Consider the following 26,177-nt stretch of genomic DNA (forward strand, 5'->3'; position numbering starts at 1 on the left):
GAGGTCTGCTCCTGGCGGGTGCGGATGGGACGGGACGGGATGGGATGGGATGAACATCTGCAGCCGGGCAGCCTCCGAGCCCACGCTGGGGGACCATTCCCACATTCTCTGCAGCGCTCTCACAGGATGTCTCCGCTGGAGCTGCGCTGACGGGATTTTCCTTAATGCTGATGACTTTGGAAACCTTCCTTACAGGCATTTCCTCAATAACGGGAGGGTTATAGAACAATTAATAAAACATTAAGCTGTTTTGTCTTTTTTATTTATCTGTTTATTTTTACTTTTTTCTTTTCTCTGGTAGTATTTCAGTTTTAAGATGCGGGGAGTACCCGGGCTGGTGAGGATCTGTGTTTCTTCTATGCTTTAGTAAAAACTCTTGACGTGGGGCAGATGCGGTGAAACAGTAGCACTTTGGGCTGATGGATTTACATAAATAGGCTGTGCCAGGTCTTAACGGCTTTGCTCTGCGTTTCCTCACGCTTTGGTCAGAAAGAAATCTCTGCTGTCCACTGTGTTCATCCGTTCCCCGGGAACCTGAAAAGGTTCCGGTCCTTACCGCAAAGAGAATCCCAACGTGCAGACTAAACCTGCATCCCCAAAACACCAAAACCCGGGTGTGCAATGCCCACGTGCCGACGAGAGCGAGTTTTGCACAAGCAACATTTAACAACAGAAGGGGGGGGGGGGAGAAAAAAAAAAGGTAAAAACTTTGGTTCTTTGGTTTCAGAGCTGTCAGGAGCTGAGCTAGTTTGGAACATGGGTAGGATGAGCTCCTGCCCCTTGCACAACGTGGTGGAGACGTAACCCCCCATTCACTTGTCTGCAAACACACAGCATCACCGTCCCCTGGATCATGCTCCGTGGCCCCATGCACTTGGATTCTGCTCAATAATCCTGGGGCAAAGCACTTCCCAGCTCTGTGCCTCGGTTTTCCCATCTGTAAAATGGTCGTTTCAACCTGCTGCGTAAAATACGTGGAGCTCTGCTCCACCGAAAACATATATATATTAAAAAAAAAAAGTGATGTATCAGTATTATGAGGGTGGTTTACAGAAGTTCAGACCAAGAGAATGTGCATGCATATTTCCACCAAACATTGTTAGGCAGCGAAACAGCATTATCAGGGGAATGAATATTCTTTTGATAAATATTCCCAGTGAGTGGGTCAAAAATGTAAATCGACTTCTATTCAGACAAACTGGGGAATTTTTTTTTAATGATAAATGGGCTCCTAATTACTCTGCTACAGCCATCTTTGATGGTATTTTTTTTTTCATGTGAAAAAGAGTGACATTATTAATTTTACCAAAACGCTTGGAAGTGGACTCTGGAATCACAGGTATATAATAAATGTGTAAATCTAAGAACGGAGGTACCGGATATAAAAATAAGAATACCAAAAAGAGAAATGGAAACTGAAAAGAACAGGAACTAATTCCCACATTGCATTCATTTCTTTTCAGGGTGCTTTGATTTACATTTGAACTGTGCCTTGTTAACACCGAATTTCCTGGCTTTTCTTAACTTTTGTCACATTCCCGTTATTTTTGCACTCTTTGTGTTGGGGGGTTGCCTTGCTGAGACAATATCTCGTTTGTTGTGACATATTCAAAACAGTTTTCAGACAGAGGTTCAAAACTCCTCAGTAACTCAGCACTCCAGGAGACAATTCTGGGGACAAAGGGAAAGCGTTTGGGTGGATAGGAGAGAAAAATAGGAGGAAATCATCTGTCTGGTGTGTGCTTTACTTACCTGTCTGCACCCATGTCCTCCCCAGATCACGACAGTGTCAGGAAATGAGTTCCTCCTCCAGTCGGATATCGACTTTCTCATATTGGATTGGTTCCACGCTATCAAAAATGCAATTGACAGATTGGTATGTATTTGTTTTGGCTGTTACCTTTATTAATTAAGATGTAGCAATTTCAACTTCATTTGCTTAGGCATCTCTACAGGTTTTAGGCAGTCAGCAGCTAGCTAGACATTCCTTTCTCTGAAGGATGTAAAAATATGTATGCAAATCTACTAAAAAATGTCAGATAAACAAGGTTGTTGAACAAAAATGTCATTTGATTCTCGCCTCGAAAGGGAACGCTACATTTATTTCTCTGAAATAACAAGGACATTGGTTTGCTGAGGGTTGTAAAAGCACACAAGCACTTAATAACTAATGAATTTTTGCATTTTTCTGTTTATGCAGCCTACAGTATATAATCTTCAATAGAACTATTAATACATTTGAGCCTTTTATGAATTTTTGTATTACTTATTCACAAGAATAACACTAGCAAATAATATTCCTTTGTAACTGATTGCTGTTATTCTCCCAGGAAGGCTGGGGGTTTTCTACTAGAAGTAAGCAGGGCTGCGTTTTATTAAAACAGTTTTTAATTACCAAACCAGATTCAGCTGTAGCTTTTTCTTTCTTTTTTTTTTTTTTTTTTTTTTTTTTTTTGCCACTCTCAGTACAAATTCCAAATGTCTTCCTCCTATCCCTGCCTGATCCAAGAACATATTTTTTCAGAGGGCACTGACTCCCCTTGTTCACTGCAGAATCTGGTGAGAGAAAAATATCCCCATTTCTTGCATTTTTCAGAGGTTTTGCTGCGATGGAATTGGCAGAGCGGGCAGAGGCAGCCTCTTGGAAAGGGTTAATCTGAACACGGCTACTGTTTCCTTAAAGAGCTACAAACATTATATTACCCTGAGGCTATAATCAGCCAAGGAAAGTTTGATCTGATGATGTATGTCTTCATATTGTGCATTTCATTGGGTGCGTGAGGATATTGATATCCTACCGAAGATTTTGGGGTGGAGTTTTCTCTGGAGACTCAGAACACCTTCTTTTTTTTTTTTTTTTTTTTGTGTTATTCAGCTAAACATCTAATAGACTTCATTATTATATTTTTATTTTTTTTTTAGTGTAACTGAGGTAATATTGCAGCTTCAGCGGCTCCGAGCGTGGCGCGGAGCCCAGCGGCGGTGGCTGGTGGGGCACGGCGTGGACTTGGTTGGGGTAGCGAAGGGCTCGGCCCGGACGAGGTTGGCCTTCGCTGGGTGCGCAGGACAAGGTGCCACCAATGCCACCACGTTGGGCTCCGTGACCAGGTCATTCCTGTCCTTTGGTTCAGTTCTACAACCTCGAATGAGGGTGTAAAAACCTTGCAGCTTTCCAGGCTGTGGGGATGGCTAAATCTCACCCGACCAAAAGTCCATGGGAAGAGACGTGTCATTAGCCAAAATATCATCTCACGTTTTATTTTCTTTTTTCCTTTTTCTTTTTTCTCCATTAACAATCCCTAATCGTCACTTTATAAGTCGGTGAATTAGAGCAATAGAAAAGACCCCCCCACGCCTTTCCTAAGCAGAATTCAACCCCAAATGCATAAAGTTGTTTGAAACGATTGTCTTTGCAAGAACATTTACTGTAACTATCTACACCAGAAAGGCGATTTAAACAACCGTCCTCTTTGCAATCATTTGGAAGTAGCCTGCAATGTGGAAATAATTTTGGTCTCTAAAGCCTGAAGAAGTAGGCCTTTTGTTTTCTGCACTTAAATGGGAATTTATCTCAGAAATTAAGATCAGTCTGTCAGGGCCATAAAAGCTCTGCCATATGACAAATTTTGCATTACACTTTCCTTAAATTATATACTCACTGCATCACTTGCTCTGTGTGTGTCTGTTAGCTTTTGATTCTGCACTGGCATTCTGTAATCTCTTGCTTCATTCTTACAAATAATAATTTTATTAAAAGCATGCACATACGTACGTATGTATTCTTTTCCCAGCCAAAAGAACGGAGTTGTACATCGAGAAATTTGGAGTTCAAGCTCAGAAGATCCTCCAGCATTGAATTACTGAGTAGCTTAGACACTGAATCCAAAGAACCAAAGCCTGAACACAGAAAATCTTTAAGTAAGGCTTTTTCCTTTTCTGATTTTTTTTTTCTTTCTTTTTTTTTTTTTCTTTCCTTTTTAAATAACTATGCTATTACAGGGTAAGATAATTTTTATTACATACAGAATGTAAGGAAGATCACTGTGAATTTTAAAGCTGAATGTGTTCTGTGCTGATATACATAACTTGCATTTAAGTAAAGACAGTTACTAGCTCCACACTTTTAAAGGGTGACATTCTCTCCTAAGCAAAATAAATTTGTTTAGCAGCAAAGAAATTTATTCAAGCCATTTATTTTTAAAAATAAGCAACATGAGTCCTATGCTAATGGTCTATTGCAGTTGCTTTGTTTCCATTTTAGTGAAATACCACAAATTGCCAGAGTAATTTTGTCTGTTGTGTATTTATACACTGAATTGCTGAAAGACCTGACATGTCCTCTGCAGCCGACAATCAGGGAGATGTATCTATAATTTTACGGAAGGTAAATTCCAGGGATCGAGGTTGATTTTTCTCAGTGTGATTAGGAAAGAAAGTGATCTAAAACTAGCAGGGATGTGCTTTGCTCCACTGAGACTTTCCTTTCCCAGCCTGCGCTGAGATGCTGGTGACGCTGTGGGCAGTAGACGCCGGAGCTGGTGGCGTCCCTGAATCACTCACTCAGCAGTTTGGGGTTGGTTTTTTTTTTTTTTTTTTTAATTTCACCCTCTCCCTTGAATCTTTGTTTTTCTTCTTTGTGTGGCAGGAGATTCACATACGGCTTCTAACGTAGGCGCCGTGACAGCTTTAGACTCGCACGCTGGTACGAGATACCTATAGGTACCCAAGTGCTGTGGAGGAATTTGCCTGCACGCCTTTCAGCGCAGGATCAAAGCCTTAGATGTTAAGAAAAGAGTTGCATTAAAAAGACCCAACGTAGCTATTTTTAACGATAATTATCCACACAATCATAAATATATGCACACGTGCGTGCGCGCGTACGCACACAAATGCAGAGATTCATTAAATAGTCTCTTTTTGCAGACCAAAGCTTTTTGTTGTTGTTGTTTTCCTATTATCTTGGAGATTAATTTTTTTTTTTTAAGGGTTTTCTTTCTGTTATAAAATACAAAGTAGCCTGAATGTAGCTTGTGAAAAATTGTCCCAATATCTTTGTGCTGTGTGTTACGTTGCATTTCTCAGAGGAAGGAAAATAAGACTAAGAGCACGGTAAGTTTTGAGGGTCTGATTCTGCTCTCATTGGAGCTAATAGCAAAATGCCCATAAACTGTCTCAGCACTCGGGGAATTTTTATTTATTTATTTAGACTTCTCACATATCTCTAAATGGTGATTTGTCAGACAAAACAGAAAAAGCGAATATGAGCAGTGACAGAGACTTAGTCTACGTTTCTTTTCAGACCTTAGAGAATCCCGGATAACCCCCGTTTTGTTAAAGGCTATTTAAACTATTAAAAAAATGGGAAAATATCTGCTGTGAAATCTCACTGAGTTGAAGCTTGTGTTTAAACGCCGTCGATTGGATTGCTTCTAAAATATGTATTCAGAACTTTTTTTTGGCCCCTTGAGATCAAGCAATTATGTGGAATTAGAAAAATCATATTATTCACTTACTTATTAGTAGTCTAAGCACAAACTGTATTGTCAGTTTTCTGCCTTTGGCTTTCTGTGCCCTTAATGTTCACACAAGTATCGTAGCCAGAATTATCGGCAGCTAGAGCCAAAATTGCTTTAAAAAGGCATGAGAACTGGTAATGACACATTGTTAGCAGTTAACAGGTGGTCGTTTCATTGTCCAGTTTGACTGCAGAGCACAGAGAAGATATGTGCAATATCTGCAAGTGTGTTTATAAAGTTCTTACAAAGTTTAACGATTTTATAATTTTATAGTGCTCTTATGTTATTGACTGCTGCCAATGCCAAATCCAAACAAAGGAGATTTTTTAAAGATGGCTTAAAACTCCTCCAGTTTTACAGGAAAGACGAGCAAGCGATGTGTCTTAGCAGACCACCACCACCCCCGATAATCTTTAATGAAATATTCTGACAATTTAGACTCAATCGTATTTTCCTTCTCTACATATTAAGGGATGCAAAAAAATGTCCAGTTTTAGACTTGGTACTGCTGTGTCATTGGGGTTTTTTGGCAGCACAAGTATGGAAAGGACAGGTATATTCTAACCAAAGCATTCCAGTAATTTGCCCGTTAACTTAAAACTGGGGAGACTGCCCCTAGAGACTTAGTAGCAGGAATTTGTTTTTTATGTTTAATCCTAATTGCTTCCGCTTACACTACAAGGACAAATGGTAATTCTCAGTTATGCTTTTTGAGCTGTAGACACTGATTTCATTGAAACTTGGGCTCAAACTGCCAGGCTCAATTTCCAAAGTTCACAGAGTGTCCGTCATCTTGGTCACGCAGCTTTTCAGTGGCTTCTCATCCCGTTTGGATTCAACTCATGCTCTAATTGAAGTTTTCGTGAGCTAGGACGAAACCAAGGATGGCCTTGGGGAACATTACCGAAATATGTAAAACCGTGATCCTGCTCTCAAATACACGGAAAGAGATGACTCTTCATTTTATGATGCCAGCTATGTCATTGTTTTACTTGATGCAGCTAATGCTGTCAGAAAGAACATGTTTTGCACCATAGCAGCGTCCCGCGTTAGAAGATGTATACATTTGGTGCAAGGAAACTGCCTTGCAGCATCACTCCTTTTTATGTGAATACGTGTTGTTCCAAACAGATAATTTTTAAAATTAGTAGCAGACTTGATAATTTCCAAATGATTTCGTTATCATTCGGACTGTAGGGTTTTGGGGTTTTTTTCCCCTGAAGTTGCCAAAAAAACCTCCTAATTAGTACCAATTATAATTGGGTCTGCTGGTAGGTAGTCTGCCACGTTACTTTTATACCACATGAAACCAGGCACCTGGGTTAGACAGAAAGTAGAGATGCTGCTCGCGGCACACGGGAGGCAGGGAAAGGATCTGTGCATTGCAAGGTTCCCAGAAATCGTTCGGGTCTCCAAAAACCAAGAGACCTTACTGCGTGTATGGACTAGGGGAGCTGCCGGGACAGTCAGGTTGTGGGCAACGAAGCCAACTCCGCACTCGCCGCTAAGCTCAGCGTTGCTTTTCCTGTCCCTGGTGGCTTTGTGGTTTGCGCTTTGGCCATGGTCTGTGAATGTTGTCACTCAGGAGTGACCTCTTGTGGAAGAGCCTGGGCTGGAGTCGCTATCGATTGTCAGAGGGGATCAATTCCCCTTCTACTCCCTCCTTTCCCGTTGGAAACAAACGGCTTCGCAGTAGGAAGAGTGCCCTTTGGCTACCGTATCAATCTGAGGGCTGCTCTTGTCAAAATGCACAATCACAAGCTTGATAATGCAATCCATTCCCAAAGCACTATATTTCCAACCTGTTCTCCATCATTTCCTTATGGCGTCACATTTACTCAGTTCATCACATTCTTATTAATATTTTAGGTTTCCTTGAAAGTGATGGAATTCTATTTTTATTACAAAAGCAACAAGAATAAATACTAATTGTTGTCAGTTATTTCCTTATGTAGTGGGAACAGTAATCTGTTCCTCAGCTTTAGGTTGCCAAAGCAAAATAATTAAATATTTTAGACATTTAAAAAATCTGTGATATTAGATAAATGCAATTTGATCTCCTTGTTTGCCACATAAAAGCTGGAACTGCCTGAATTGATAAGATTGAATTGCATTATTTTTATTGTTTCTACTCGCATATTTTTCTTATCTTCAAGAACACTTTAGTTAAAACCCGGTGGTTAGTCATGCAGCCCTGCGACGACGGATGCGGGAAAATCTCCTCCATATTTGAATTCTAGCTTGAGGTGCCACTACCAGAGCACCAAGATTTCAAAAAAATTAAATATATATATACACATACGCGTGAAAAGGAAAGTCTTGATGGGCTGTGCAGTATTACTGCTATTCATCATCACTCTAGTGTCTCAGTAACAGTAGTCGGGGTCTGGGCGTCATTGTGCCAGACACAATGCGACATCGAAGTAAGGCAATTCCAGCTCTCAGCCTGAATAAGGACAAGTTGCAACAGGTGGGAAAAGCGGACAAAAGCAGGGGGTGGAAGGAAAAGTTGACAGCAAAGCCGACATGTCATGCATATTAAACGGCAGGCTTGGGATTCCTTTCCGCTCTTCGTTAGGATCGGGGTCTTAGCCCCGGCACCCTGGCCACCGGCCAACTCAAATAATGATATTTTGCTTACCTAAATTCCTCTTGCGCTTTCAACAGGGAGCCACGGGCCTTTTTAGTCCCAAAGGGCGGTACATCGCTCTGGGATCCGTTCCCCAGGGAACGGCCGCAGGGCAGTGTCTGGGGAATATGCTTCCTAGCGTCTTTTTAACCAAGAAAAAAATAATAACCTCTGGATCCTAATTTTGATTTGCCTTCAGAGGTATTCGCTGTCATGGGGGCTCTGAAGTCTGCTTTGGTTTCTTAAAAGACACAATTTAAGTCAGGCCACCCCCTTCCTAGTATTTGACCAAGGACTCAGGGTGTGCTTTAAAATCACCCAAAGTTGCTTTTCTGTTCCATTCACTTTGTTTTACTTTATTTTGAATTATGAAACTCGACGTGCAGCATGTAAATGTTCCTAAGTCATTACTAAACCATCCCGAATCATCTCTGAATGCAGTTTGTTAGACAATTAAGAGTGTACAATGCGTGGGGGGAAAGAACAGCAGCAGAAACCCATTTTGGTCTCTCACTGGACGTGATGGAAGAAATGGAGAATTTAGCGGATCTTTAACCCTTTCTGGCTCCGCGTGGTGCTTGCTCCTTCCCTGGTTAAAGCTTCTTCCGAGGGCTTGCTCGAGGGTTTAAAGTTTGCCCCCGCACGCGACTGGATATTTCTGTGGCAAACGCTGGGCTGCTGAGGCTATTGTTTCTCTGCGGAGGGAAGGGATGGTTACCAGGGCACAAACACACGTATTTGCACAGCTTCAGCTGCGTAATAGCAGCAGAAAAAAGAAAAAGAAAAAAAAAAAAAAAGAGCCAGAAACTTCTTTTGTTGAAAGCGTCATTTAGAGTTCCTAGAAAAAGGCCACCTAATTACAGGCGGTGCTGAGAGAGGAGCCTCTGTGATTTTTCTCTCTTCCTTTCTAACAGGTGAAGAGGCCGATAGGTTGGGGGACCGCATATTGGGATGTCGGGAGAGGTTTTACTGGCTGGGACAAACTTGTCGAGGGCTGGATTTTGCGGTAGCTAACAGAGTCCTTCACCCACGTAGGGTTACTTCTGTGATAAGGGGGCTAATTATAGCGGCAGAAGTGGGAAATCACTCCATTTCTTTGTTAGCTCTGATGAGGTCTGAATTCTTTCCCCTTCCCAGCCCATTTATTTTAGTTAGATGGGAAGTTCAAAGCCAAATGGATGCTATTTAGGGAGCATTATTACATTACAATGTTAGCGTTATGTATAGGTCAGTTTTATCACTTTTAATAAACCCAAGAAATATAAAGCAGTAATGTATATTAGTGCAGCATTACCGATGACAACAATTAAAACAGAAAGCAAAATTAAAACTGTATGCAAATACGCAGCTTCCCACTGCAATGTTAATTTTGTCACTCTACAGCTTGTACGTTTGTGGCATTCATTTTTATTGCATCAACAGGAATGCAGTCAGCTTCAGATATGGAAAAAAAGCCCACAAAAAGAAAATGCAACATGCTGTTTATGGAGGCTGGGAGCATTCCTATTTGTACTATAGGGACTAAACTTATGTTTTGACATATTTTTACTCTCATGTTTCTCTGCTTCATTTACTGTAGGTATGCTCTTTTCTTAAAGCTTAGAAAAATACTGATTCAGCAACAAAGAAGTAATAATATTGGCATTTTGGAAAACAAAACATGCCAAATTCAGAAACAAATTGTGTCACTTCCACTGATAAGAGGAGATTAAGTTGCACCCAAAATCACAACTGGCTGTGACCAGTTCTCATTAAAAAAAATGGATTTTTCCTGAATTTTAATATCCTGTTTCCATCAATTATAATATAGTGTTTCCTTCATTCTTTGTTTTATTTCTACTTCACTTTCCAAAATCCTTCCAGAGTTTACTATTTGGGTTGAAAAAGCATATTTTTAAATTGGGCATAACCAACTTCCATATAAACGTTTGGCAGGGAAATCAGTGCATGTTCACTTAATTCATTTTTATTGAACCAAGTCCAGATTTTTAGTCAGGAAAAAGTTAGATATTAATCATATCTGAGCAGGATCATTAAATTTTCCTTTACCTACTAGAACAGCAGGGTCATTATAGAACCATGAGAAGTTAGCTCACTTATTAATCTTTACAATTACATAAAAGTGATCATTTTTATAGTACTTAAGAGTAGCTCTTGCCCATTATGTGAAGAGTATGTGGGAATATTACAATATAATATAATGTATTATTATAGATGTGACCTGTGACTCATTGGTCTGCTCACTGACACACAACTCTCTGGAAAAGTTATCTGTTTGAGCTTGGATAATCTTTAATTGCTCCACATTCCTTGTGCTCTTTTATGGGGCATACTAGTAAATAGAGAGCTAGTCACTGAGTTATTAATTACCTCATTATTACTTAATTATCACTATTGCATACTTCATTTTTATGGAGAATTATATCATAAAAGAAGGTATTTTATACTGCCCACCACAGTTAAGTATGAATGACAGTGATAGCTAATGTAAGATTGAGTTAGTTAAAGAAAATCAATCAGAAATCCCCACTATAGATTACTATCCGGTTTCTTCTGCCTTTTCCAGCGAACGCTTCTCATCTTTGACTTTGAAACCCAACAGTTTAAACTGGGTTCTTGTTTCAGTGGACTAATCCCCTTTCATAAATCATGTTCAAGTGCTGAAATAATTTGCACATCGTTTAAAGAGTATTTGCTTTGAAACATTCACCTCAAGCCCTTTCGTATATCCTTTCTCTCTAAAGATTTGTAGTATTTGTTTTGTTCTCTGAGGTATAAAAGACCTGGGTAAACTTTATTCCTGTTGTTTCAAGATTAGTGAAATAAAATGCATATTTATTCCACTGGGAGTGAAAGGAGCTTTAGTAAAGACGATCGTACGTACGACCCATGGGAATGTTATAATACAAAATGTCAGTCTTAAAATCTCTTTAGGTTTGTTCAAAACACTATTGAAGGACTTAAGTTTAAGGAAAAAAAAAAGGGGGAGTTACAAATCCATATTTTATTCTTCGTTACAAAGAAGAGAGAGACACCATATATTTTCCTTAACAAAATAAACTCCTACGTGTGCACTCAAGATGAATTTGACGTGGGGGCAAGTGGAGACTGGGATAGTCATGTTTACTCTGAGTTTTTCCCTACTGAACTACACATACTGACGCAGCGCCTAAGGAAACTACATTTTGGAAAAAATGTGTAGCGGTTGTTTCAAACAGACGCTTGCTTCAGAAAAAGCGATCACAAAGAAATCACGAGCATTTTAGGGATTATTGGAGTCAAGCAGTTGAGCCCCTTCCGTGTACTGTAAGTGAGGTCAACTCCTGTGATGTGAGGAAAAGATATTTACTCCGACTTTATTCCTTGTAAACCCAACTACCCAACACGGTTTGTACCGGTTTGGTGCAATCTCTAAATTCCTTACTAAGCAGATGTTTGTTTACATTTGGAAGTAAACCTAAAGTTTGATGTATATTGTGCAAAAGGTCATTATTTTTATAGTTTAAAGCAATAGACAATCCAGGCAGTTACATCTGTTTGACCCTCCATCACCTGCGTCGTCAGTATAGCTCCATTTTTGCAGATCTCCATATTTTTCCTCCACGGGGAAAGAGCATAGGCTGACAACTGATAAAACCTAAATAGATGCAGGAATTTTCAGTGCAACGGGAAATATTTAAGACTACTGTCTTTGGAGAGAGGTCAGAATTAGAGCAAGCCAGAAGGACTTGCTGAGTTTTGCTCTTTGGGAAGGAAGAGCTAGCCCAGCTTTCCGTCACTCCAGTGAGCCTGATTCTGAAGCCTCTCATGGCAATTACTGCGATGACTACCCTGATTGCAAGTTTGGGGCCAGAAAAATGATTCTCAGACTGCGCTGTATTCTGAGGTTGCACTGCTATTTATAAGTAATCCAGATGCAATCCTCCTGGTACTTTGGGAGGAATGTGACAGAAATAAGGAGGTTTTTAGGTTATACAATTCTAAATTAAGCTCAATTAGGGAGACTGTAAATCAGGCTCTAGATAGGAACACGTACTGCCCAAATTCACCTTTTTCCCCAAGGTGAAATCATTTAAATGTTTGGACCTTCCAGGTTGGAGGATGTATTTAATTGAAATTATCACCTGCAATCCCAAATATTTAAAGATCAATTTAATGGACAAAAGCATGGTACTGTCTCCTGGACAGGGCGTGTTAACACTTTAAACAGGAATGTGCTTCGTAGGGTCTCCTATTTGTTCCCCCAGCTGCCTGCTGATGTGCCAGATAAAGAGATCTTGCCTCCGAAAGGCAAAGGGTGGAATACCACTGAAGGGTTAAATGCCGTAAGGTTTCTCAATGAAGCAAAAGGTTCCAACTAGCCGGTTTTAAATATTGATGCTGAAAAGAACGCTATGACATATGAGCAGCTCCCCTCACCACCAAGGATATTTGGCTCCATTTAATTAATTCCATTGGCCATTGTCTTAAGTGTGCCCAAGATTCACCCAAGAGGAATTCACTTGCGTTACTGTTATTGAAAAGTGTAACATAGCATTATCTGCCTCAGACAGACTTTTTGTAGCATTGAATCAATTCCCCAGTTCTTGAAAACAACTACCTCATTTGATTCCTTTCATAATTAATGAAATTCAGTAGTAATGTTTTTGCCCCTCAGCTCCTGCTGGAAGAATGTTTCAAAACTTCAGTTTTTCAAGCTAAAAGCATTCTAATTTTCAGCCTAAATGGACTTGTGGTACGAATGTGTTCTTGTGTCAGCGTTTAGCTAGCTCTTTATTTCCAGCAGTTCCTTTCTGTCTCAGGTGTACCACCCGAAAGAGAGTTACAGACAGTATACGTGTTCCTTCCCCTGCTTGGTTTGGTAGACTAAGCCAGCCAAGATTTGTAGCCATCTTTCCTATGATAGGCTGCGGTTCTTTTTCCTGATCATCTCAAATAGCCCTTTTCTGAATCTGCCCCAGTTTCAGTCTGTATTTCTTGCACATGGATATTCCAGGCAAGGTCTTCCCACAGCCGTGGGAAGTGGAATTCACTCTTCCGTATGGAAATGACTCACCTGATACAGCCTAGGGATTGAATTTATCTGTTTCATGGCCACTTTTTTAGAGATAAAAAGTAAACAACCAGAACATGTAGATCCTGCTGTCCTTTAATCTTTTGCAACCAATGCATTCTCCATGAAAACCAAAGAGTAAGCCTGCCTTAAGCCTTTTTATAGCATATAAAATATGTTCCTACATGTGATAACAGCTTTTGTAATTAATTTTTAAGGTCTTCAATTTATATGGAAAAGTAATGTTCTTATAACTCTGAGCAACCCTTTTCAAACAGCACATTTTAAATAAATGAAATTAAAACAATTTAAAATACTCCAGTGCTAATACACTTATAAAAAAAAAAATACACCACCAAAATGTTTTATAATCACTTTTGCTGAAGAAGGTTATATTCCAGTCCAAGGACCCAGAGCCTAAGGGAAGGTGACCAGATGTAGGCAGGTCAAAAAAGGAGAGCAGCCAGATGCAGATTTCATCATTTTCCATTTAGCAGGCTTTAAGGTACAAAAATTAAAAAAAACGGAGCAACTTACCTTTAACTTGGTGGGAATCTATAATAAAAGATTTCATTCAAAGTGCAGGAACATGTGGCTTGTGTCCACATCGCTTCACGCTCGCTCTTTCTAGGACAGACTGGCTGGGTCCTAATCAGATAAAGCTTTTCCTTAGATCTTCTCTGGTCACCTTGTGATGCCCGGTGTAGTTAGTGTGTGTGCCTGATATGAAATGATGTTTACATGCATCCCACCAGCCTGGTGCTTTTCAAACATTATGGTGAATGTGTCTGATATGTAGGCATGTAATATGATGCTTGAAGGTAAAATGCCTTCTGGGATAAGAGTTAACGGGCAGAGTATGGCAAATGCAAAGAAACTTGGTGCTGTCTTGTCTATAATACTCTTTTGGGAGGAGTCTCTGGAGTAAACTGGCTCCTGAATAGCACCTAGGCCTTCTCTTGGGAAGAGATAGCTGGAAGGACCAGAAAGTTGACTAAAAATTAAGTTGTGCGGGCGATGATCTCAAGATTACTCTTTGACTGTCTTCTATCTGAGCTATAGATACCTTCACTTAAATCTAGATCTTTGTATCATTGCTATGGTTTCCAAGAGATTTCAAAATTCTGTTCCTGCAAAAATAAGGTTTGTATATATTATTGTGTGAAAACACGTGTATAGTATCTGTCCTGTCTACATAAAATGAAAGATGATTATTTTAGGGTGCTGTAATGCTCCTACCTTCCTTTCTTCGTATGAAGGCATTTCAGTTGACGTGCTTGAATGAAAATCAAAACATAGCACTAAAAGTTAATGGAGAAATAATGAAAACACTGTAATACCTGAACTGTTATACAATGTTATCGGAAGATCATTGAGATCATTTGTTCAGCCTGGAGAAGAGAAGGCTCTGGGGAGATCTTATAGCCCCTTTCAGTACTTAAAGGGGGCCTACAGGAAAGATGGGGAGGGACTCTTGATCAGGGAGTGTAGTGATAGGAGGAAGGGCAACAGTTTTAAACTGAAAAAGGGGAGATTTAGATTAGATATTAGGAAGAAATTCTTCACTGTGAGCGTCGTGAGACACTGGAACAGGTTGCTCAGGGAAGCTGTGGCTGCCCCATCCCTGAAGGTGTTCAAGGCCAGGCTGGATGGGGCTCTGAGCAGCCTGGTCTGGTGGGAGGTGTCCCTGCCCAGGGCAGGGGGTTGGAGCTAGATGATCTTTAAGGTCCCTTGAACCCAACCCATTCTATGATTCTATGGTTTCTATGATTCTATGAGTATGATGGATCAAGGGTAGTACTGATATTAAGGCACAATTACAAACAGTGGGATACTTGATTTATTGTTGCAACTTTGCTCTTAATGTAAGTTACACATTAGGAATTTCTGAACTGAAAGTTTGTCTTGCTTAAAAAATCTTTTTCTAGGTTTCAGATTTGGGACATCTGATAGGTTGAATTTGGGGTTCAATTATGAGAAAAGTAAATTTTTCTGTTAATTGCCCAAGTGGCTTGACGGGTGGAGATAGAAGAAAAGGTGAGGGACAGGCTACGGCAGATAGGAGTCAAGGTGGTGACATGGAAAAAGGGAAAGAAAACGAAAGGATCCTGAAACTCCATTGGTTTGCTGCATCATTTGTCTGAATTTTGCTTTCCTCTGGGGTACTGTAGCAGATATTTTCTGCTGCATGAGAAATGGTGCCGGGCAAGACACGGCAGTGGTCTCATCTCAACTGGTACACTTTTTAAAAAATTATTTGTAATTGGTGAATGTGAGGACGGAGAGGATCCATTAGAGTTACACGTTCTGTTATTAATAACCCACAGCGAAAATGTTCTTTAAAAACACACCTTTTATTTTGCGGGTTTTAGACCAGAAAACTAAGTTAGCAGAATTCACCTTTTCCAAACAATTGTTTACTTGGAATTCATCCGTAGCTGTCCCTGCTCAAGTTACAGGTCGTTCGTAATAATAAAACTTTCTAATTCTGTGACAGAATATTCATAACGTCTTTAAAATACTCAGCTAGATAATGGTCCCCAGGATCTGGACAGCAAGACTTCAAAAGGCAGAGTCCTCTGATCTCCAGTTTCCTTACTCTCTCTAAGCTTGGAAGGTTTCAACTATCAAGCATAGATTAAGTTTTATTGGTCGATAGTCTAATTGCATTTGTATTATCTTTCCCCTTAATATTATTTTCTTTGCTCTGTATTGGATTTCATCCAAATATTACTACTTCCATGAAGCAGTTTTCTGAAAATGTTTTGCTTTTGCTTTGATGCTTAACTGCTTAACACGTGAGTGTTGCAATAAGGTGCTGGTTCCTGATAATCGTTTTCCTTCTGTAAGGAAAAGTTTCCACAATCTTCTGTGCTTTGCTTATATTTGATAGAGCTCTTCAGTTGAGGCTTTTCATGGACAAGATAAGGTTTGGTTAAACATCTGAACTTTTGAATGTTTATCTGAACTAGATTCGACCTCTAAATTTGTCCATCATTAGTTATTTTGCTTTTCTTTTTAGAGACTAAATTATGCTATTAAATATGTTCTAAAGTAGGTTAAGTCCCTGTGCAGTTTGTCAGCTGGAACATTAATTTTAAAGCTAAAACAGTCTTCTATTGTATCTTTTTAACATTTTGTCTGAGTTTTAACCATGGCTGGTTAAACACAGGGTCAGTGCACCCATGCAAACCCCACATGTAGCTGATCGAAGTGTCTCAGAGTTGTTGTGATGACTGGTCTGGTTTTATTTCAGGAAAAGATTGTGATATATAGTAATTATTTGCCTGGTCAGGCAGCTTGTTCCAGTGCAGCTGTTCTGGAGACCGGATGAAGTACTAAGTGTCACCACATGTCCTGCAGTATCTCTGGAGGTATCCTCCTCCAAGGGCCAGGCGGACTTGGGGTCCCAGCTACCTGCTGCAGCAAGCTCATTGCACTAGCAATGTAGGACATGTTCATTTCTGGGGTCCAAGTTACTCATGCCTTCAGGTGACCACATCTGTGTGTCCTCTTTGGACTCCCATCATAACCGCACTGACCCAGATCTTGCCCTCATGCTGCCTCTGTGATGAGAAGGAGCCACCATCAGAGTGTAGGGAGGGTGGCTGGGTGCTGCGGAAAGCCAGAAGAGATGTTTCCAGACCACCTTGCACCTTGTCCAAAGCTGAGCTTGGTAGCGCAAGGAAGAGAGAACAACGTATAATTTCTATCTGCTGTTAGACAACTGAACTGTATGAGCTGATTTTATTAGAAGACCAAGTTCTCATAAAGTCAATGCTAAAAGACCCCATACTGGAATCAGAGCTTTCAGGTAAGCAGTCAAATGTACAACATAAACTATTATAACATGATACATGGCAAAATATACCAATAGCTTCGTTCTGGGCTTTCCTTTTCCTCCTGTAATTACCCCGTCTCAGCCCAAGAAAGAGGCCGACCCACGGCATCTCTCACAAGGCACCAACAGCCTCCACAGGGTAGGCTCACATAAAAGCCACAGCCTGCGTTTGGTCTGCTTCGTGGTTTTATGTTCATTTTAGGCAGACCCTAAAGCACCTTCAGTGGAAGTCTTTCCTGTGTCCTCGCAGTGTAACTCTTGCACTACCTTGTAAGGAAAGAGCTGTAACTGCTGAAAGGGTTGAAAAGCAATTGTCTTTTAACAAACTGAAATGATTTATATAGAAATACAAAATGAAATTGACGGCACTAAAGGTCACTTTGTCTAAGGTTTATATTTATGTGCATATAGATGTTGGAGATTCTTACCAAAACTTTCACTTCAGGTAAGAAATACAAAGTATTCTTAAATCCATTGACTTATTCTTAATAAAAATGAGCTCATCGGTGACCGTTCGTTCAGTTATACTTACTCTAATGGTTTAATTGAGGTAGGGATAATTTGATAAAGTAGAGTTGACATATAAAAAGAGTACAGCAAATGGATTTCAGATCTTTGGCTAGATATTTTTTGATTACTTTAAAGGTAATGGGTGCGCCTTTCTGCTTCATAAAATATCACATCTACATTCACTGGAAAGTATTAAACTTACTGTATTAAAAGAGAAAAATATAGTGGAACTCTAGTGGTTTGAAACAACAAATATACAGATGAGTGTCACTACCATTTCTCATTGGAAATAAACAATTTTAACATGTTGGTTTTCATAACCTATGCACTAAGAATTAATTCTACCCTTTATTGTATGAGAACCATTAGAAGTTCATCATGGGTCAAAAAACATAAAGTTATGAATATAATTGGAGGCTGTGTGCAATGGAAATATAATTAAAATTTAAAATAATTTACTTTTTAGATTTAGGAGTGCAAAATATAATCGGTAAGATTCTCAATAAAAAGAAAATTCTTTGGTATGATATTCTTTCTGGAAAGGTCCCATAAGATCGGATCTGAATAAAAGATTCAACAAGGTATCCAAGCACATGTCTAAATTTAAATACATGAATCATTTGTGTGACTCTTAACAAGGGTGATATAAATACAGCAACGCCAAGTCTCTTGTGTTGTCGACAGATAATTAGTTTGTTTTTGAAAGCATAAGGCAGAATTATATGTAGGTTTTGAAGTTAAAAGCGCACCCATGGCCAGCAGTACCCAGCCACTTGGAAGGGTTTTCTTTTGGCATAAAACAGTTTATCTGGTGCTCCTGGTAGAAAGAGGAACCATATAATTTTCTTGTCCTTTTGTCTGAGCAATTTAGTGTAAGTGATGACTATTCATATTATTTGCAAAATGTTGAAAAGGGGTTTTTTTTTAGACTAACTCGGTCAGGAGGTAAGTATAAAGACTTGAAAGTTATTGACATTTATTCAACAACAGGAGAAAACAAACAGAATTCCATATTCTAAAAAACCCTGAATGCATTACTTGTTGTAAATCACTTGTTCAACTTGATCTGCAAATAGTCTTCAGTTCCTTGCTCTGTCTTCCACAAACTTAATTGCGTATTTGTTTTCTTTTGGGAAGTCTGCTTAAATAATATTTTTCTGTTATATATGTCAACTTCAAAAGTCATTAATTCGAATATTGCCATTTTTTCCCTTATAACTGTCATATTTTGTATGAGTGGGATGAGACTGTATGGCTGCAAACACTGGAAGAGGAGAGCACTGAGTCACCCAGGTAGTGAAGGGCAGGGCCACTCTTCAGCTCCCATGTGTTAGACCACCCAAGTTATTGAGTATTTTCCTGGGAATTTTACTGACCGTCTCTAAAGGGGAGAAGTACCCCAAATGCAAAAAGCATTACCATCACGCTCCTGACTTTTGCCCATATTCACCTGGTCACTCTACCTGCAGATTTATAGAAATCAGCTGCCGAAGGAGGCTCGAGATCAGATGAGTCCTCAATGATCTGTGCTCATACAAAACTGCCCTCCCCGGTGCACGGGGGACAAAAAGACTGCAGCTTTTTGCAAAGAGACTGTGTCAAGAGTCCTAATCCCTGACGCGGACTCGGAGAGACCGGTTTCCCTTTCCCAAGCACACTCTACTCTCTCTTCCGAGAGCCTGAGTAGTCTGACTTTGTGTACTGCAGCAGATTTCATCCAAGTCCCACATGTTTTACATTAGATGAACATAAACTGGTCATGCTGTATGAATAAAATGAACCCATTGATTTCTGGCATTGTGGTTTTCATATTCAAGTTAAGTGTGTATTTCTAATATTGTGACAATACCAAAAAAATTGTGGAAAGAAAGAGTTGGCATGTCCTGGGTGATCTAGTCCAGTCCCTCCTGTCACAAGGTACCGTGTTCTCTGTCCCCTTTCATAAATTCATTAAGCTTCATCTTAAATTCTTTTAGTTTTATTTGCCACCACGACTTCTTTGAAAGGGTGTTTTAGAACTTCATATTATGGCCAGTTTATACTCATTTATTCTTGTGCCAACATTGTTCTTCAGTTTAAACAGCTCTTCTCCCTCCCTGCTGTCCTCTTCTCGTCTTCTGCTCCTTTTCCCACCCCCACCGGCAAAGTCGTAGAGAACAATCACAGCCTTTCTCAGCCATTTTCTAGCTGGCCAAATGTGCCAAGCTCCCCGTCTGCTTTCGAAAGCTCCGCAACCCGTTCTCCTGGTATTTCTCAGGGCCACTGCCTGCACGTTCTCTAGCATGAAGTCCCTTCTTGCACATGGGCATCCCAGGTTGCACACTCATGCGAGAGAAATGTTTTGTATTAATCCTTCTCTGACCATGCATTGGGTAGTATTAGGTCTACTCTGGTTTCTCCATCTGCTAGTCTTAAAGCCACTAAGATTTTGTCTGATATCCCGATTCTTGTCTGAACTGATGATGCTTCCCAGCCTTGAGTCACCAACAAGTATTTTGTGAATGCTTCTACTTTTTCTGTTGAAGTCAGTAATGAAAGAGCAAAGATCGGTTCCAAGAATATTTAAGGACTTGCACTGGTAACTTTCCTTCAATACAGTAGTTCTCCTTTCAACAAAGCTCATTTTAATACCTTATTTAGTCACTTCACAGTTGTTGTTTTGATTCTCTACGTCTTCTCTAGTTTAACTAATAATTTTCCGTTTGTCATCATATCAAATGCACAACTGAAGTCCAGATAGATTTGGTCTATTGCACCTTCCTTTTCTAAAAAAAAAAAAATAATCCCATTTATTTTATTAAAGAAAGATATCGGGTTAGTTTGGTATGATCTCCCTTTATAAATCCAATACATACTCAGAAATATTGCTTTACTTTTCTAAATAGTTATGGTACAAATACCACTAAGAAAAGCTGTGTGGAGAGAGCCGGTTTGTTTCACCACGTAAGCATGCAGTGATATTTAACACGCTATTCATTTATTTCCATTTATTATAAGTGGGGGACAATATTTTTAAAAAGTTTATATGCATAAGAACATGATGCAAAATATGAATTATATAGTCATTTTGTTGAATCTTTACTGCTAATGCACACAAATTTCACAAAGTGTAATGACACTACTGAGCACTTAAGTTGTTACGCTGTCATATTACAGAAAAGTTATTTGCGCATGTTTTATGTTTCCCATTGTTTATTTCTGAGCTTGCTCCATAAGCATTTGTAAATGCGGAGATACTTGCTGTGGCAAATATCTGTTTTAAGACCATAAACCTGAATGTCTTCAGGTCCTTTGGTGCCCACGTGAAGAAAATCTTCCTACCACCTCCTGGCCGGTGATACCCATTCTGTCACCTGATGCTGCAGCTCTTGGGTCTATGCTCTGTAGTTATAAAATCGGTAATTTTAAAGTTTATCATAAACATAGGGATTAGAGGTAATGCCTGATTCCTTCATTTTCCCCACCAATCATTTGTCTAGTGCCTTTAAGGAAACCAGGTATCTGCCTCTCATTTTACTCTTTTACAAAAAGGATATAGTAATCGTAGCATGGGGATAACTCATAAGACCTGAATTTCACTAAGGGATAGAAGAGGATGACCATCAAAAGTCCTTAGCTCAATAAAGCAGGCGAAGTGAACTCATTTTCCTTAGTGAGCAGACTTTAATGACTCCACCTCAGAGCATCGCAAAGAAAAGGAAGGGGGCAGGAACTTGGTTTTGTCACTCTCAGAACTTTGATGCTGGTTGAAGAACTGACCATTTATCCAGGCGGTAATGCATGTTACTTGTTCCTTTAAGGACTAATAGTGGTTTCACATCCGTTACAGACCAAAAAATCTAATAAAATGTTGAATCCCGAGTTCCAATGAAATCCAATAAAACTTAAAGTCATGAGTCATTATATATTCTTAAATTACAGTGTCTCTTGGAATGTAGGCAGTCATATGCCTCTGCATGTTAAGATATATTTCTTCAAGAGGATGAGACACTCGGCAATTAAGCATTCCCATCACTTGAAATTAATTAATTAACTAATTAATTCCTTTAAATTAATATTTTCACACATATGTGATAGTTCTGCTGTTAGACCGGCACGTTCATTACCCAAAGTCATAGAGACCTACTTCTACCTCCCCTTTTACCATGTCTGCTTTGATTCAGTCCTGCAAGATGCTGCTGAGGACTCTGGATATGAATCTGTAAAGCACTTAAGAAAATTATTTGTTTAAGACATCAGAGATCACAGTTCAGTCCGTGGATCTGTTCACGTGTATTTTTAAAAGTTGCAGCTAGGATTTTGATCAGTGTATTCTGTATTTTGAATAGTCAAGCTCGTCACTTTCAGTATTGCTTGGGAAAAGAATTATTAAATCTCAGTTTATGGGTGTTACCATTATACTACAAGTCATCTCCATTTCTAAGAACTTCCCAAAATTTTGAAGTCCTCAAGACTATTAAAAAAAAACCATTGCATAGTCCAGACTAGTTGTGTTTGTTTTTTTCCTGCAGAACAAAGCTAATGGAAGAGAAGGTACCGAAGTAAAGCTATTTGAATCTCTTGGTGCCTTGTTCACTCCCATTGCTGCTCTTCATTCTGTATGAGCCCTTCCCATCCAGATGAATTACATACGATAATTTTGGGTGTTATAATAAACAGATAGGCCCCATAATAATGTATTTCAGTTAGGAAGAGGTACTTGGAAGAAATTGGTTTTGCTATACACATGATGTGAGAGAATCAATAGTGCTTTAGTCTGACAAGCACTGTCAATATCCATTGTCACAGTTCAGAAAGTCATTAATGGATAGTTCTTCAAAAACCAATGCTTTCAACACATTAGAAGTGTTCAGATATACTGAACCTGGCAGGAATTAATCATAGGTAAACCCTTGGGATTATGTATAAATGTTTTGTAAATTAAGAGTGAAATAAAAGTCATTGGAAGGAATGTGAGATCACGTTATATGGAGTTACAAAATCTTGCCATTAAAATATGGAGTTTTTTAGAACATATTAAAACATTTCACTTCCTGAATCATTCAGGCGCTGCCCAGAACATCACACCCATGAAAAACAGTCTTCTAGAAATATATTGTCTGGGTACATGATGGAATTCACAGAAAGTAATCACAGAAAAATTTTGATCCTTGCCCTGGAAAGGGTAGAGCCTTGCCTGGTCCTTTTAGTTGTGGCCATGCCAAAACCCTGGAGAAAGGCTTTTGTGCCTTCACCTTGCAAATATGTTAGCCACTGCTTAATTCTGCTTAAATTACAGGATGTTTACTCTCATTGCACTATATATATAATTTAGTGCATTAAATTATAGTAAGCAATTCTTCATCTGTACATCTCAAAACTTCCCTTGACTCTGAAGGCACTATTTCTGCAGAACTGTGTGATTTGGGGGTAATGAATTCATTCTTTCCTTCCACCTATCTTGTGTAAAAGCTCTTGGACAGATTTTATTTTGTGTTTTTGCATGATACTCCTAGATTTTATATGTTATTAGGAATATTAAGGCTAGAGTTGTGACATTGAATAAGTATTCAGAGGATTTGTGTAGGCCCAGAAAAAGACAGGTGAGTTTTTTCTTGGTGCAGTTTTTTTGCAGAGAGTTTATTCTATAGGTGTCCTTCCTTATTCAGCACGATGTTAATACAGTGCTATCAACGTTAGGGGCCAATGCTGTGTTCTTTCTTTTATGCCCAATGATGTGTTTATGCTATTTTCTTTTTGTGCCCAATCTGTATTACACTTCCCTAATGTGACGAGCTGTTGTGATTTAATATAGCTTAATTCTAGAACAAATTGAGGAAAAGGTCTTTTCATTCTTTCCATTTTCCCCGTTTTTCCATTCACACCTTTCCCACCTGTGGAATAAATAGAGGCCGAATAAAGTGACCTCAGTCATCAGAAATGTTTTTCTAGATCTGAGGGTCCAACGTTATTGCCAGCCAAACGGGAAAGTCAGCCAGTATTCAGGCTATGTTTTTGCTGCTGGGTTGAAGTGTCCTTGCACCCAGTTGCACTAACAGAAGAAATTTAACATAATACTGGACTCTGTTGGGTTCCCCTCTACAGGTGTTCTAAAAGGCCCAGCAAGAGCAAGTACCTGTTTCCTTTTTCTGTCTCAGGAGCTCTTTGCGCGACACAAGAAATACTTAATTGAAGAGTCTGTGCAAAGGGAGGGAAGTTATCCTTCTCTTCTGTGTTGGTCTTGAAGCATTTGTGTGGATATGGCAGTGTGATTAGCTTCAGAAATTGAGGATAGGCGTTTATATTCAGTACAATGAATCAAATGTCACACCTATGCAGTTAATGCCAGGGGCCATACAGTAGAACAAGCAATAGATTTTATTTCCTGTTTTATACTTAGATCCTTAAGTATCCTGTTTTACTTCTGTATGGAACTGCTTTCCGCTTTTTTAAAGTTGTTTGAAGTTTGCTGGCTCTCTTCCGTGAAGGATTCTTCTGGCCAAATCCAGAACCTTAAATTTAAAAAGGAAGGTAGTCCAAAAAATATTTATTGTGGTTTTTGAGTTTTATAACTAATTATTTTTTTTTTCACTTGGACATAACATTTGGTCCTCTTTGTATTTCCAAATATAATAGCAAAGTCATTTTAATGTGGGGATATCGCGAGAAGAATGGTTTGGCAAAGGAATGAATATTTCTAAATGAGATCCCAACAAGAATATTTCTGGCTAAGCTGGGTTTTGGAACATGCTATCTAAACCCTTGAATTTCTGTGAGGCTTGGAGTTTCCCTCTGGTGACTCACACACATTTAATACAATAAAATAAGAAATTCATCAAAATTAGCTTTGCTGCTGTTTTTAACTCTGTGCCGTACAGTTCAACATGAACACACAAAAGTATCCATGACAATAATTATTCCTACCTCTAGATGTAGTTTTAACACCATAATTGCTGTTGCAGGTACAAAACTTCCAGTTGGGTTAATGCACCTTTCTAAGCAGAGGGATCTTTACCCTGCTGTCAAGTCACAGGTCCCCTATGCTACCATTCATGGTGTCACCACATTCACTTCAGGTAGAATATCTTTGCAAATCTGGCGTATACTCAGAGCTAAGCGTGTAGTTCAAGCGGGCATAAAGGGCTTCGGAGTCCTGCAGAACGGGAAATGTTGCATCTTAAGTGACTTAAGAGATGTTTTCACTCCTGCATCATTTGCACGGGGGAAGCTTCACTGTAAGTCAGGAAAAAGCAAACCTAAACATGAATCGCCATGGACAGAATGACCCTAAGCAACAAGAGAGTCCCCAAACTAAATACAATTCACTTCACTGTTTCAAAGTACCATTAAGATGCAGAATTAGAAACATCCATTTGTTGTTCTTTTTATAGCACAGCCAAGTGACTTGGAATTTTAGCTTGTCCCTGCCAAGGATTGCTCAATTCCGAACAAAAAGTCCTCCACTATAATGTTAAAAAAGCACCAACCATCAATTGAATGCTAATCTTTATATTCTATGATACATCACTCCAAGAATGCTACCATTAAAAAAATGTGAATTCTATTTTTCATAAGTGATGGATTATTGTACCAAGCTGTGTATTTTCCAGTAAAGTGTCCTTTTATTTGTCCTGTGTGATTACTAGTTTGTGGAAGTATGTGTGGGGTCATTTTAGTGCTGTGGGAAAATGGAGCACTCTTCTGTTAAAATCAGTAGTGAAATCAGAAGCAAACTATGCTCTGATCATCGTAGGCATGTGTTTAAATATTGCTTTCCTTAATTGGCTATGTTCTATTTACTTAAAATGAACAATTTGGCAAGTTTTTCTCCCTTGACAACAGCAAAGCGTAAACCATTTTATAAGTTTGGCTGTTAAAATCAGATTTGTAATGTAAACCACAATATTCCAGGGTTGTTACTGTTGCTTAACCAGTTATTTTAGCGTGCCATTGTTTTATAGTTGCGCACCTTTAAACATTCTGGTTCTGTTTATAACTTATGCAAAACTTCTTGCTACAAAATAGCCCGGTAATATTGATCATAATTATATTTTTGCTCTCTCTTTTCCCTTGGGTCCTCTATATGAAGATCACTGCATTGTAGGAGAGAGTCAATCTGGATGCAGGTATTAGGGAGCATCTCTGTAACCGCAGCTAAATTATCCAGGGTGCTATTTAGAAATTCTGTCAAGGGACAACGGACCAGCTCCTGTGAGTTCAGCTTGTGGAGAATACTGTGTTTTGGTGGATTGATTGATTGAATGATTTTCAAGAGAAGACGGAAAGCTGTTCTTTCCCCAGAAAGCAGGAGCCGCCCCTCTCTCAGCTGGAGGTCCCCACCAGGGAAGGCTGTAGAGCTCTGGCTGCCCCATTGGCCTGCTCAGCATCTGGGGGAACGGGCAGGGTGAGAGCGCCCGGCACACACCACAAGGGTTATTCAGGGATGGAGAGACTCGGGTAATTTGTTAGAAAACTTTAAAAATCCGCTTGTTCAGGGAAACCTTTGGAGAAGGTCTTCCCATGGCATCGCTGCTGCTTCTGGAGCATGCTGAGTTTCTCCTTCCTGCTAATGCCGCCTATTTTGACGGCTATGATGGTGCCCTGTGAGCACCTCAGCAGAGAAAAAGTTAAATTTATGCCTTTGAAACT

General features: G+C 39.4%; 1 protein-coding gene across 1 annotated transcript in view; it reads left to right on the forward strand.

Annotated features, from left to right (window-relative positions):
• The window catches only part of ARHGAP15 (Rho GTPase activating protein 15), a 339,350-nt gene that overhangs the window by 170,799 nt on the left and 142,374 nt on the right, over positions 1–26,177 (forward strand). Inside the window, exons 8-9 of the mRNA XM_074594484.1 lie at positions 1,778–1,876; positions 3,792–3,918. Coding sequence (XP_074450585.1) covers positions 1,778–1,876; positions 3,792–3,918 — 226 coding nt within the window. The remainder of the gene's footprint in view (positions 1–1,777; positions 1,877–3,791; positions 3,919–26,177) is intronic.

The sequence above is a fragment of the Larus michahellis genome, chromosome 7 (genome assembly GCF_964199755.1).
Source record: "Larus michahellis chromosome 7, bLarMic1.1, whole genome shotgun sequence".
Lineage (NCBI taxonomy): Eukaryota > Metazoa > Chordata > Aves > Charadriiformes > Laridae > Larus > Larus michahellis.